General features: G+C 42.3%; 4 protein-coding genes across 5 annotated transcripts in view; all 4 read left to right on the top strand.

Annotated features, from left to right (window-relative positions):
- LOC117245847 (uncharacterized) overlaps positions 1-13,436 on the top strand; it is a 301,333-nt gene that overhangs the window by 90,441 nt on the left and 197,456 nt on the right. The window lies entirely within an intron of this gene.
- Positions 1-13,436, top strand: part of LOC117246011 (uncharacterized) — a 148,297-nt gene that overhangs the window by 36,087 nt on the left and 98,774 nt on the right. The window lies entirely within an intron of this gene.
- On the top strand, positions 4,395-6,811 carry LOC117245988 (uncharacterized). Its single transcript, XM_033609631.2, has one exon. The coding sequence runs from the start codon at positions 4,656-4,658 to the stop codon at positions 5,526-5,528; it is 873 nt and encodes a 290-aa protein (XP_033465522.2). The 5' UTR covers positions 4,395-4,655; the 3' UTR covers positions 5,529-6,811.
- Positions 12,868-13,436, top strand: part of LOC117245837 (uncharacterized) — a 277,287-nt gene continuing 276,718 nt past the window's right edge. For both annotated transcript variants that reach the window (XM_078163870.1, XM_033609509.2), the window contains exon 1: positions 12,868-13,126. In XM_078163870.1, the coding sequence (XP_078019996.1) occupies positions 12,934-13,126 (193 nt within the window). In that variant the 5' untranslated portion in view covers positions 12,868-12,933. The remainder of the gene's footprint in view (positions 13,127-13,436) is intronic.

The raw sequence follows: 13,436 nt of genomic DNA, 5'->3' as shown, positions 1-13,436 counted from the left end.
CCTGAATAGCTGCCATTAAAAAACACTGTTTGTGTCCTGTTTGATAGATAGCTGTAAAACCAAGTGCAGACTGCTCAAATCCATAGCAGGACAGTTTTTCTAGTAGTAAATGATGATCAATTATATCGAAAGCGGCTGAGAAATCTATATATCCATATTTTTCTTTTCAATTTCTCCAAGCCAATCATCAGACATGCTAGTCAGTGCCGTTGCCGTGGAGTGAGCCTTTCTGTATGCATGTTGAGAGTTGCAAATTATGTTATTAGTAGATAAATAGTCATTAATTTGTTCATATACAATTGTTTCCGTAATTTTTCCTAACACAGGTAACAAACTGATAGGACGACTGTTTGAGCCTGAAAAAGGCAGTTTCTTATTCTTAGGCAGCGGAATTATTTTTGCCTGTTTCCAAGCTTGTGGACATGTACAGCACTCAAAAGTTAAGTTAATTATATGAGCTAATGCAGGGGTAATCTCATCAGCAGCCAGTTTGAGAAGCCTGCTGTCAAGGCCATCAAAACCCGGTGGTTTATCTTTACAGTTTTTCAGGAAATCCTTTACCTTATTTGTGTTTACATTCTCCAGTTTGAACTTGGAGTTTTTACTATTCATAATTTCATTTCTAATTAATAGGTGAGATATATCATTACTTAGATTAGGCATATTTTCTCTTAGTTTTTCTAGTTTGTTTATAAAATAATCATTTAAATAATTTGCAATTTCCCTGGGCTTAGTAATAAACTTATCATCTGTCTCCAAAAAGGATGGATTTGTTTTGTTTTTCCTACCTGTCAGATCATTTAGGATATTCCATAGTTTTCTACTATCATTACCCACTTCCTTAACTCGATCTTCAAAATATATTTTCTTTTTTTTTCCTGTTAAGTTTGGTAACAGAGTTTCTCATTTTCCTATAGAGGTCCCAGTCACATTTATTTCCTGTTATAATTGCTGTTTTTTTCATTTGATCTCTCATTTTCATAGCGTCTTTAATTTCTTTGTCTAACCAGGGTGTTTTGGCATTCCTGACAGTAAACTTCTTTAATGGTGCATGTTTCTCCACCAGAGGCAAAAATAAATTGTTGAACTTCAACAGGGCAATTTCAGGGTTGTTTGCTGTTAACACTTCTGACCAACAGATTTCTTTCACATCATTAATAAATAAATCATGATTAAACAATGTGTTTGACCTTTTAAGTATTATTGTGGGTCCAGGTCTAGTTTAGTGTTTCCAACAACTATGATCAGATTATGATCGCTGCTGCCAATTGGCACAGACAATATTTTATTACACTTTATTCGCCGGAGAATTTGTAAAAACATGATCGATGCACTTAGATGTTTTGGTGCCATCACTCTTCACACATATTCTAGTAGGTTTATTTATGATTTGAGTAAGTCCACGTGTATTTGTTGCAGTTTGCATTTTGTTCTTCAGAGGACAATTTTGAGCAAACCAGTCAATGTTAAAATCACCCATGAAGTAAATATCCAGACCCACAACATTATTATTATCCAACATTTCAAAAATTGCATCAAGATATTCATTATTGGCACTAGGTGGTCTATAACAGCAACCTAGGAGTATAGGCTTTCGATGAGGTAGATGAGCTTGTATCCATAATATTTCAATGTCGTATTGCATCATATCAGTACTTATTTTCACAGGCACTTGATTCTGAACATAAAAAGCTACTCCTCCACCATATCTATGTCTGTCATTTCTGTAAATGTTGTAACCTCTGATATCTAGCTCACTGTCCTCAAAGGAAGAGTCCAGATGAGTCTCTGAAATAGCAAGTATGTGTAATTTATGTTCAGATAGCAGTTCAGTGACTTCATTTATTTAGTTTCTTAGACTGTTTATGTTAATATGTGCGATACGCAAGCCTCTCTTTGATTGTTTGTGTTGTGATGTGATTGTGTTAGTCATAAAAGTGTTAGAGGAGTCTTTTTTGTTGGCATACCTTCATTCATACACAGCTTAGCATGGCGTGCTGGTGCGAGGATGGATGATCAGTCTGTCATGTCTGAGGTAGGCGATGTCTCCTTTTTCACGTGCAGCTTTCATCTTTGGTATCAGTTCTTTTCTCTTTAACCGTATGGCGTCTGTGTAGTCCTCGTTGATAAATATTTTAGTACCCTTAAGGTTCTTGGCTCTTTGCATGACTGCAGCCTTGTCCTTGAAACGCAGGAACTTGACAACTATGGATCTTGGTCTTTCTCTGGCAGCTTCAGGTTTACCTGTGCGGTGTGCACGCTCCACCTCAATCTCCCTCTGTAGCTGTAACTTCTGCTTCAGCATGTCTTTTACTTTCTCCTCTGAATCCGCCCAAGATTCACCTGGGGCTTCAGGTCAATCACGATGTTGTTCCCCCTTGATTGACCCTCCAGGTACTCTTGCTTGTCCAGGATGACCTGTAGACTTTCACATAACTTCATAATGTCTGTTTGAATTATGTTGCAATGATCTGACTGTTTTGCTTGAGTGATCTTCAGTTCATCAACATCTTTCTGTGTGAATTGTATGCTTGATTTCAGATCCTGCACTTCTTTCGTGATTGCATCCAACCTGGAGTTAGTCGAGTCCAAAATGACTTTAACAAAGTTTTTAAAGATGTCTTGTTGTTGCTGTAATAGAGCAGTGAACATGTCTTTCTGCTGCGATACATACTCCTCATCAGTGTTTTTCTGCTGCTTTGGTCCCATTTTCGCGTACCTGGTCAGGCAGGCAGAGGTAACAGGTAGCCAAGCAGTGGCAGTGGGAAACTGCGGGAAACAGCCGGGGTAGAAACCGCTAGCTCGATGGTAGCCGCTCGCTAGCTCCTGCTAGAAGCTTGATGGTAGCCGCTCGCTGGCTCCTGCCGCAAGCTCGATGGTAGCCGCTCGCTAGTTCCTGCCGCAAGCTCGATGGTAGCCGCTTGCCAGCTCCTGCCGCAAGCTGGATGGTAGCCGCTCGCCAGCTCGTGCCGCAAGCTTGACGGTAGCCGCTAAGTAGCCCGGTGGAGTGCCCGGCTTTACTCGGGCTAGTTCCGACTGCTTGCTCGGTGGCTCGGTGGAGGGCCCGGCTTAACTCGGGCTCGCTCCGGCTTCTCGCTCGGTGGTGGTAGCCACTCGCTCGGTGGAATGCCGGCTTCACTCGGGCAAGCTCCGGCTGCTAGCTGGATGGTGGTAGCTGCTCGCACGGTGGAGTGCCCGGCTTCACTTCGGGCTTACTCCGGCTGCTGGCTCGGTGGTAGTATGAGCCAGTTACAGCCTCTGACAGATATCAGAACTCACCGGGAAGTTGAAAACAAGCTGAAATATTTTTCTGCAATTCAGTAAACGCTGCTCCTGCTCTCTCACATACTCGCTCTGAGACCTGCTCTCTCTCTCTCTCACAGGTGCAGCAGAATATGCTAGTCGACACCAGAAATATTAGTCGGTAAACCAATTAGTGTTTTATTCATGTAGAAGGCGTCTTAAATGTCATGCAGCCTCCCGCCACTAGTGGGTGCTACAGAGCCGTCAGACAGCAGTTCCCCTCCCCGGGTAATGCTCGAGCAGACTGGAGTTATAAAACTGCACGGTGGGAAATAAGGGCGATGTCCTCGCCAAACCAGCGCAGTTTGGCAGTACTTTGATGTAGAAAATGAATTCAGCAGCAATTAATCTTTTTTGAGTAGTAAGTTGTTGTCAGATAGTGTGCAGGTTTACGTTCATACTGCACGGAGCAAAATGCCTCTCATTTCAGCTGAAATTTAATTATAATTGTAATCTTGTTTTATTAACTTTAAAGTGAATTGCTATCATTTCTGTTCTATGCCCCACATTTCAGAGGCAGTTTATTTATTTTTTATTTTGGTGGTTATCTTTTGACTGAGTTGCCGTTATGTTCACGTTCATAGCGCACGCCGCAAAGTGTCTCGTACTTCAGCGGCATTTAAAATCCGCCATGGTTGTTGAAGATTGTGATTAAAGGCTTCAAAGGGCTCTTGATGCATACAGTATTTTTGGGACAATGTTTCAAATACTTAACAATAAATTGTGCTAAATTTTGGCTGAGTGTTTTCCATTTTTCAGACTAGTTGACTAGTCCTCGTTATAATTTTCGTTAAGTGGACAGGAACATCCCTACCATTCGCCGTTTGGGCGGGGTTTTGGTAAGGGGGAAACAGATTTCGATGGGCATACTCATTGACACAACACCAGCATTTTATTTACTCAGGCTGCCAGTAATCAAACATGATTTGCGGCAAACTCTCACATCCCATGGACAATCATTCTCACATAATTCACTTCAGCCTGAGCAAATAAAGAGCCACACTGTAGCCTCCAGACATGACAAGAGTAACAGTACATGTTAATGACTGCTGTGTGTGTGTGTGTGTGTGTGTTTCCTGTTTCCTGCAGACGTCCAGCAGCTGTTGGTGGTTAAAGAAGAGGTTCCCCCTGAGCAGCAGGAGTGGAGCTCCAGTGTGGACCAGGAGGACCCAGAGCCTCCACACATTAAAGAGGAACAGGAGGAACTCTGGATCAGTCAGGAGGGAGAGCAGCTTCAAGGGCTGGAGGAGGATGATATCACAAAGTTCACACCCACTCCTGTCCCTGTGAAGAGTGAAGATGATGAAGAGAAACCTCAGTCCTCACAGCTTCATCAAAGACACACTGAACAGATGGAAACAGAAGCAGAGGGAGAGGACTGTGGAGGAGCAGAACCAGCCAGGAACTCAGATCCAGATACACATTTTCAACCTGAGACTGATGACAGTGATGATTGGACGGAAACCAGAGAACCTCAGTCAGGTTTAAACTGTCTGAAAAATGTCCCTGTGAGTGATTTCATTCTTTGTGAGACCCCATTTAGCTGCTCCGAGTGTGGGAAAAGATTCGGTAGCAATGGAGATCTGAACAAACACATGAGATCACATACAGGAGAGAAACCATTTAGTTTCTCTGAGTGTGGGAAAAGATTTAGTCAAAGTGGAGTTGTGAAGATACACATGAGATGTCATACAGGAGAGAAACCATTTGACTGCTCTGAGTGTGGGAAAAGATTTAGTCAGAAGGGACATCTGAGGACTCACATGAGATCGCATACTGGAGAGAAACCATTTACTTGCTCTGAGTGTGGGAAAAGATTTAGTCTAAGTGGAGTTCTGAGGGCACACATGAGATCGCATACAGGTGAAAAACCATTTAGTTGCTCTGAGTGTGGGAAAAGATTTAGTCAAAGTGGAGTTGTGAAGATACACATGAGATGTCATACAGGAGAGAAACCATTTGACTGCTCTGAGTGTGGGAAAAGATTTGGTCAGAAGGGACATCTGAGGACTCACATGAGATCTCATACTGGAGAGAAACCATTTAGTTGCTCTGAGTGTGGGAAAAGATTTGGTCGCAATGGAGATCTGAAGAGACACATGAGATCTCATATAGGAGAGAAACCATTTAGTTGCTCTGAGTGTGGGAAAAGATTCGGTTGCAGTGGAAATCTGAACAAACACATGAGATCTCATACAGGAGAGAAACCATTTAATTGTTCTTAGTGTGGGAAATGCTTTAGTCAAAGTGGAGTTCTGAGGGTACACATGAGATCTCATACAGGGGAGAAACCATTTAGTTGCTCTGAATGTGAGAATAGATTTGGTCGACATCATCATCTGATGGAACCAGGAGTTAGCAGAGAGGACTGTGGAGGACCAGAATCAGCCAGATACACATTTTCAACCTGAGACTGATGATAAGATGGAAGACTCTTCTAAACCTGTGACTGATGACAGTGATAATAGTTGGAAGGAGACCAGAGAACCTCTGTCAGTCAGTCATGTGACACTCAATACTAACCAAAAACAATTAAGTTACTCAGTGTGGGGTAAAAAGATTTGTCTGTCAGAGATGCTCAGTTTTTACAGTCCACAGCTCCTCTGCATAGTCTCTCCAATCTTTCCTTCGCTCATCTTATGTGCAGCAGCACTGTGCAGTCAAGGGCTGGGCCGTGGGCTGATGCGGACAGGCACATCAGAGGGGACGCCACTGAACAACCTTCATGACTCAGCCTTCATTTGGAATTGTGTTATCAGCTTTACACTCCCAGTTTGGACAGGCAGACAAGAGAACTGGCATGGTTAGGTCGCTTCCAAAAGTCACACAACAACACAAACTAACTGTCCAATCGAAGGGCAGCTGAAGACTCATTGTGTTCTGTGAGGTAAAATTACAGATTCTGTCAGTGGAGTCTGGTTGCTTTTAGGAGAGCATCATCTAACTGTATCGGTTTGCCATTGTAAGGGACTGTCTGACAGCATGGTTAGGTGTTGAAAATACTCTTAACAAAGTGTTCATTTACACTGGTGATCCTTTTTTTTCATGTGGTGAAGAAATTTTTTGTCTCCTCTGTGTCCCCTCTCTAAATTCAGAGGATTTTACAGGTTCAGGAACGCAGCACAGGCGGAAGTCTTCATGATTTTTAAAAAGAAATAATTCCTTCCTCCCTACTGTAAAAGCAGCAGCAGCCAGGGGTTTAAATAAAGACAGTACTGGTAGTGCGGTTGCACTGGAGCCTGTTGGGTGGTGGGACCTTGCAAATGATTCAGATTTCCGCTTCGGAACTACAGCTGTGTTTCTAAAGAAAAAAAAAAAAATCCCATTACATCAATAATGGTGCCATATGCTACAGGCTATTTGACCTGAAACATGCCAACACATCTGTCATAATTTTCTTTTTTTCTTTTCTTTCCTTTTTGTAAAATAGTCTATAATCTACAACAAAATGATATGCTGATTCTACATGAACCCAAAAAAACATGAATAAACTATATGTATTTAAAAATGATTCAATTAAATGAATAATTTCTTGTTTCTTTCATACTTTTGTCATGTACAGGCATGCAATGATGATTGTTGAGTAACATGTATGTTGATGTTGCCTAGTGTCAAGTCTCTATTTGGTCATGTGACAAGTTGATACAATTTACAGTTTCTAGTTTAGGTGCAAAATCTGTCAAGACTGACAAGCTGAGCACATCTACAAGTCCACTAAGCAGTCATGCCTTTGTAAGATAAAAGCTGCAGTAAAAAAGGACAAGAGAGGGCTGAACAGGAGGAAAATCTGGAAAAGCTCCCTGAATTAAAGTCCTTGTGCTTTTTTATAAGCAGTTGCCAGTGGTGTTTATGGTTGCCTGTGTGTGGTAAATGGACTTGCCTCGTCTTCAGACCACTGAAAGTGGTTTTATTCTATATGTCACATTCACCCATTCACACACACAGTCACAAACTGGTGGCCGTGGCTACCATACATGGTGCCACCTGCTACTCAGTAACCACTTACGCACACTGATGGAACAACCATCGGAAGTGTGGACTTGAGGGGCCGGGGATCGAATCGCTGATCTCACTACAGTCGGCCACAATATTGTGCACTGTTAACTACCATACACCACTTTTAGTTGCAGCAGTGTAGCAGTAGTAGAAGTACTGGTAATAGTGTGATATATACCCCATGAAAATAACAAAAGCTCATTATTCATTTTCACCTGTTAAAAACTTAAAAGGTGGGGTTTAATGTTTTGGGAAATTGTGGCTTTTATTTTGCAAAAGAAAAAGGATTTAAAGTATGTTGAATGTGAAGGGAGAATATAACATGAGCAATATGTTATCTAAAGTAAAAACAACTCTTACCTGTGTTTTAAAGGGATCTGTCGCCATCTAGTGGTCAAAAGGAGGACGCTGATTTTGGCCCACAGGTGAAAACAATCATTTAGGGATTTTTCAAAGCACAGCCACTCCACCTGTGTGAACGAAAGGGAGTGTGGAGGAAAGAAACAGCAGGAGATTTGTATTAAAGCTCTGTGTTGCAGCTTTTTGCTCAAGAGAACCTCAGACATGTCGGACAGATGTTTAACTGTGAGAGACATTTGGGGAATTTTACCCCATTTGGTCAACAGCTCCACAGGAGTCCTCCTTTGATGACTGTCACCAAACACCTGGATTTTTCTAATGAAGATTCAAAGGAGGATTGCGAGGAACCACAGCAGAATATAGAGGTATAAGAATTATTTCTCTGCCTGTCTTTATCAAACAGTATCTCATTTTCAGGCAGAGTAGAGATCAAGATGATCAGCAAAACACACTGTTTGATTTCAACCCAAACTCATGAAAGACCTGCAGGTAATTTGGGCTTCCTCACTGGCTGCTGCTTGATTACAATCATTGTTGTACAGAGTTTACTGAGGTGGCAGTGTGCTGATGCAGTGGGATATTTGGGCTGTCCTCAGGGTGAGTTGGAGGAGCTGCAAAGGTTGTTACAAAAGGAAAAGACGGACTTGGAGCAGACATGTGTTTGCAGGGACACGCACTTGGCTGAACTCAAAAAGGTGTGTTCTTAGTGACTTCAGCTTGCTATAAAAATATCTTAACTCAAGGTCAGCAGAAGTTGTGTTTTTTGATTCAAAAAGCAGCCAACTGATGATTCCTTGTAGCTCTGTTTCTTAATACCATCACAAGAGCTATGGACGGATTATAAGACAATGGGTCCCTGGGCACAGGCATGCAAAAGGACCCACCACCTCTCATACACAGGACACTTTTTGTGGTAGTTTAGCCTCTTTTTGTGGTCCAAACCAACCTGTCTGTAGTTTTGTGTTTCTTGTGGTAATTTTGTGTCTCTTTGTAGTTCTTTTGTGTCTCTGGTTATTTTGTGTCTCTTTGTAGTTCTTTTGTGTCTCTTTGTAGTTGTTTTGAGTCAGTCATCATTTCCCCTCTTTGTAGTCATTTCGCTTTTCTTTGTGGTAATTTTGTGTCTTTGTGGTTCTTTTAAGTCAATGGTTGTTTCCCTCTTACTGCAGCTATTTCGCTTAAAATAATGTATGCAAGACTTGCCATGGTTTGAACAGTGGTTACAAAACCAGCCACAACTCAGCCCTGAGCAGAGTGACCATCTGCGATTGACCAATCGACAGACTGCAGTGCTCACAGAAACTTAATTTCATTCTACTGTGCAATTCATACACAGTGACCACGCTGTAACACACATGAGAATCCCCAAAGAGGAGAAACTCTTCAGGCACTCTGTGTGCGGGAAAAGAGTTCAAAGGCAGCCACATGACAAAGGTCATATATGTGTTTTTTCAACAGCAGCGGCACTAAAATTGCTGGTTCAGATTTAACTCTGGAGCAACAGAGGGTTGAGGGTTTAGCTAGGAAGCCGCATGTTAGCAGCCAACATACAGCATACCGTACACACAACGCCACTCACACATGCGTGACTGTTTACGTGCCACACCCCCTTCTCAGTGCCTGCCTCTTCTTCTGCGGAGCATTCTGTAGACATTGCCTCCTGCAGCTCCCCCTACAGGCTCCAGCTGCCACTAACCTCTACAGACAATCCCTCCTGCTTTCCTATTGCCCCAACTACTGGGCTGGTCTCTACTGTCCCACAAACTCCCACCTTCATACCCGTAGTAATGAACAACTGACATCACAAACGTCAAAACCACACAACCCACAACTTCCGGTATCTGCAACCACTGTCACAATCATCTGTCTGCAAAGCTGGTCCCAAGTCTCTCAAGCTGGCATTGTTAAATGCTCGCTCAATCAATAAGAAATCATTCACTCCGAATGATTTTTTCATCGCTAGAGATTTAGATTTCATGTTTTTCACCGAGACCTGGCAAAGGGATGAAGATTATGTGTCCATGAAGGAGTTATGCCTGCCCAATTGCGCATTCATATGTGCCCCAAGGACCACTGGCTGCGACGGTGGCCTTGCTTTATTGTACAAAGACAGTTTCTCCTCGAGGAGAGTGAATTGTGGAACTTTTACCTCATTTGAACTGCTAATTTCTAAAGTTGGCCGCTCTAACCCATTTTATTGTATTTTAATTTATCGCTCTCCTGGTATTAATGGCGCCTTTCTGGCTGAATTCAGTGACTTTTTGGCTTCCATCACTAAATTGCAAAGAATTTTAATGCTTGGGGATTTTAATGTGCCTGTAAATGACACCACAAACTCCTTTGCTCATAATTTTATAAATCTCACCGAATCTTTTCATTTTGTGCAACATGTCAATGGCCCGACACACATTAAGGGAAACACGCTGGACCTTGTTTTAACACTTGGTTTGGACATTGATTGTATCGTCTCTGAGGAGCTGCCCGTCACTGATCACAACTGCATCCTGTTTAATTTGTCTATTATTTCTGACTGTTCAACCAGCAAGCGTACAAAACTCTCCCGTATGTAAAATAACCTCTCTGCTAAGAAATTCTCATCCGCTTTTAACAGTGTGGCGCAGCCTTTTAGTATTAATGTTGACGTTGACTCCCAAGTTTTAACTTTTAACTCATACTGCTCTGCTCTCCTTGATAAGATTGCTCCTTTAAAGCCTCGAACTATCCCCACAGCTAATCCCACTCCCTGGCTGAACGACGACATCCGTTGCCTTCGTCGTAAATGTCGGAGAGCTGAGCGCTTGTGGAAATCAACCAAGCTTCATGTACATCGTCTTTATTTTAAAGAACTGTTAGCTGAATTCAATTCTGTTATTAGGGTGGCCAGAGCCTCTTATTTTAAGAATCTCATCATCTCCAACAAGAGAAATCCCAGGGTCATTTTTGACACTATAAGTAGCATTACTGGTGCGCAACCGCCTGCTCTACCTGTGTCCTCTAATGAGGACTGTAGTAATTTTTTAATGTATTTTGTGAATAAGGTTGCCAGTGTCAAGGCCAGTATAACACCCTCCTCCTCCCTTTCTGATCCTCCCAAACAACAGTCAATTGTTGACAATGTCTCACCTGTCTCCTTACAAGACTTAGCAGATCTTGTGTGCACTATGAAGGCTTCTCAAAAAGCCCAATCTGGACCCCGCTGTTCTTAGTAACTACCGGCCTATTTCCAAGTTGCCCTTTGTATCTAAGATTCTAGAAAAAGCAGTTGCAAACCAGTTAGTGACAATGTTGAACAGTTACAATATCTTAGATAAATTTCAGTCCGGTTATCATCAGTTACATTCCACAGAAACTGCTCTTCTCAGGGTCTCCAGTGACATGATGATGGCCTCTGATGCCGGTAAATCCACTGTCCTGGTTTTGCTTGATCTCAGTGCAGCCTGATCACCACATCCTTTTAGACAGGCTGAGGGACAGGGTAGGAATCTCAGGGATCACCCTTCATTGGTTTAAATCCTATCTGTCTGATCGATCCTTTTCTGTGGCTGTTGGCCCTCATAAATCAGAGTTTGCTCCCTTTCCTGCGGGGTGCCCCAAGGTTCAGTGCTTGGGCCTATCCTCTTTGCGCTATACGTGCTCCCTCTCAGAGATGTTATCAGCAATTTTGAAGGTATCTCATACCATATGTATGCAGATGACCTCCAGTTGTATTTTTCTTTTAACCCTGATAGGACCGATGGAATTGACTCACTGTACGATTTTATGACTGTTATTAAGGACTGGATGGCTGCTAACTCCCTTCAGTTGAATGCAGCTAAAACTGAGATTTTAATTATTGTACCTGACGCCTCAACATCTAAAGTGGCCAGCTGCTTAGGGTCCCTCAGTGCAAATGTGTGCCCCAAGTTGAGAAATCTAGGGGTCACATTTGATCAGGCCATGCTCTTCGATGACCACATCAAAACTGTCACTCGCTCCTGCTTTTTCCACCTCAAAAACATTTCTAAACTCAGATCCATGTTAACTTATTCCGAGCTAGAAATGATCATCCATGCTTTTATTTCCTCACGTCTAGATTACTGTAATTCTCTTTTCACCTGTCTCAATAAAACTTCATTAGACCGCCTCCAGCTGGTCCAGAACGCTGCCGTCAGGCTTCTGTCCAGATCTCATAAGTTCAATCACATCACTCCAGTCCTGGCATCCTTACACTGGCTCCCTGTTAATTTCAGGATCCAGCACAAGATTTTAACCATCACTTACAGAGCCCTCCATGGTCAAGCACCTACATACTTGACGGATCTGGTGTCCTTTCACTGTCCTGTCAGGTCACTGCGGTCCGCTGAAGGCCACCTACTTACTGTCCCTCACACAAGATTAAAGACGAAAGGTGATAGAGCCTTTCAGGCTGTTGCACCGAAATGGTGGAATGCACTACCTCATGAGCTGAGAGCGGCCTCTTCCGTGGACATTTTTAAAAGGCAGTTAAAAACACATCTGTTTAGGCTTGCGTTCCATTAATTGTCCATTGTATCATCTCTGTATCTCGCTGCACTTTACTTTTATTTTGTTTTTGTGTATTATGCATTGTTTCTGCTATTGTATTTTTTTGTATTTTAACTTGTGAAGCACTTTGTGAGTCCTCTCTGTGAGAAGTGCTATATAAATAAAACTGACTTACTTACTTACTTACATACTTCCTTACTTACTTACTTACTCGAAAAGGCTCTAGACATGTATGAAATGAGAACATTCAGCTTTTGGGCGCACGTCAAATTTTAGTATGAATCCTAACCACTCTTTTATAAATGAGGCCCCAGGTCTGATATTAGGGTTAATGCTGTTCTTAATCCTTTTGTCCTGATCCTACCTGGAGGGGAAAGAACTGTAGCCTATATAGTTTGACATAAGAAGCACCTCCTGAACAACTTCAAATTGAGTCATTCACAATGTTTGCTGGTTTATTAAACAACTTATTTGGACCTTGTTTTGTGAAATGTTTTGTAGCTTTTCTTTCCAAGTTCAAGAATAAACTTTTAAGGTCAATGAACATCATTCTCTAAAGAGTGTTTTTCATTCATTTATCTATCTGCTTGTGTTTCTAAGGGACAGTCTGTAATTCCAGTAACACTTTTGGACTTTTATTTTGAAGCCCGTTAAATCGTTTACCCCGGAAGCTGTATTCTTTACTGTCGCTAACTTCACACTGTTTGAACAAGATGGCGTCTGTTGGAAACGTGTGTTAGCAGAGTGTCTTTGTTGTGTTTTTACAGTGTGAACATGTCTAAAGTCCAAATGCTGAGAGCGTTGGTGCAGCAGCGACTAACTGCGGCTGCTGAAGAGATATTTGGGCTGTTTGAAAGAACGATAGCAGAGTACGAGGAGGAACTTTGTCGATCAAAAGAGGAGAACGAGCGACAACGTAAACTACTGGACGCTGTTTTCAACCCTCAGCTTCGGTTACACAGAGCAGGTTTGTTCATTAAACATTACAAGTTCAGTATTAATGATATAACTGCAGCTTTGTTCAATAAAAACTCAGTCTGTCGATGTTTATACGCCGCGTTAGCTTCTCCGGTGTCGTTAGCTTCTCTGGTGCCGTTAGCTTCTCTGGTGTCGTTAGCTTCTCTGGGCCCTATTTCAGAAAGCAGGATCAGTGAAAACTCTGAGTATGTTCAGCTTGAGATGAGGGAAACTCATCGCCCGCTGAGAAAATCGCCCGCTGAGCGTGTGGCAGGAAGGAGAGACATGGCGTGTCCTTTTGTGAATAAAGTTTTCGTGAT

This window comes from Epinephelus lanceolatus, chromosome 22 (genome assembly GCF_041903045.1).
Source record: "Epinephelus lanceolatus isolate andai-2023 chromosome 22, ASM4190304v1, whole genome shotgun sequence".
Classification (NCBI taxonomy): Eukaryota; Metazoa; Chordata; class Actinopteri; order Perciformes; family Serranidae; genus Epinephelus; species Epinephelus lanceolatus.
Note: the sequence above shows the minus strand (reverse complement) of the source record. Positions and strands in the feature narration are given on the sequence as shown.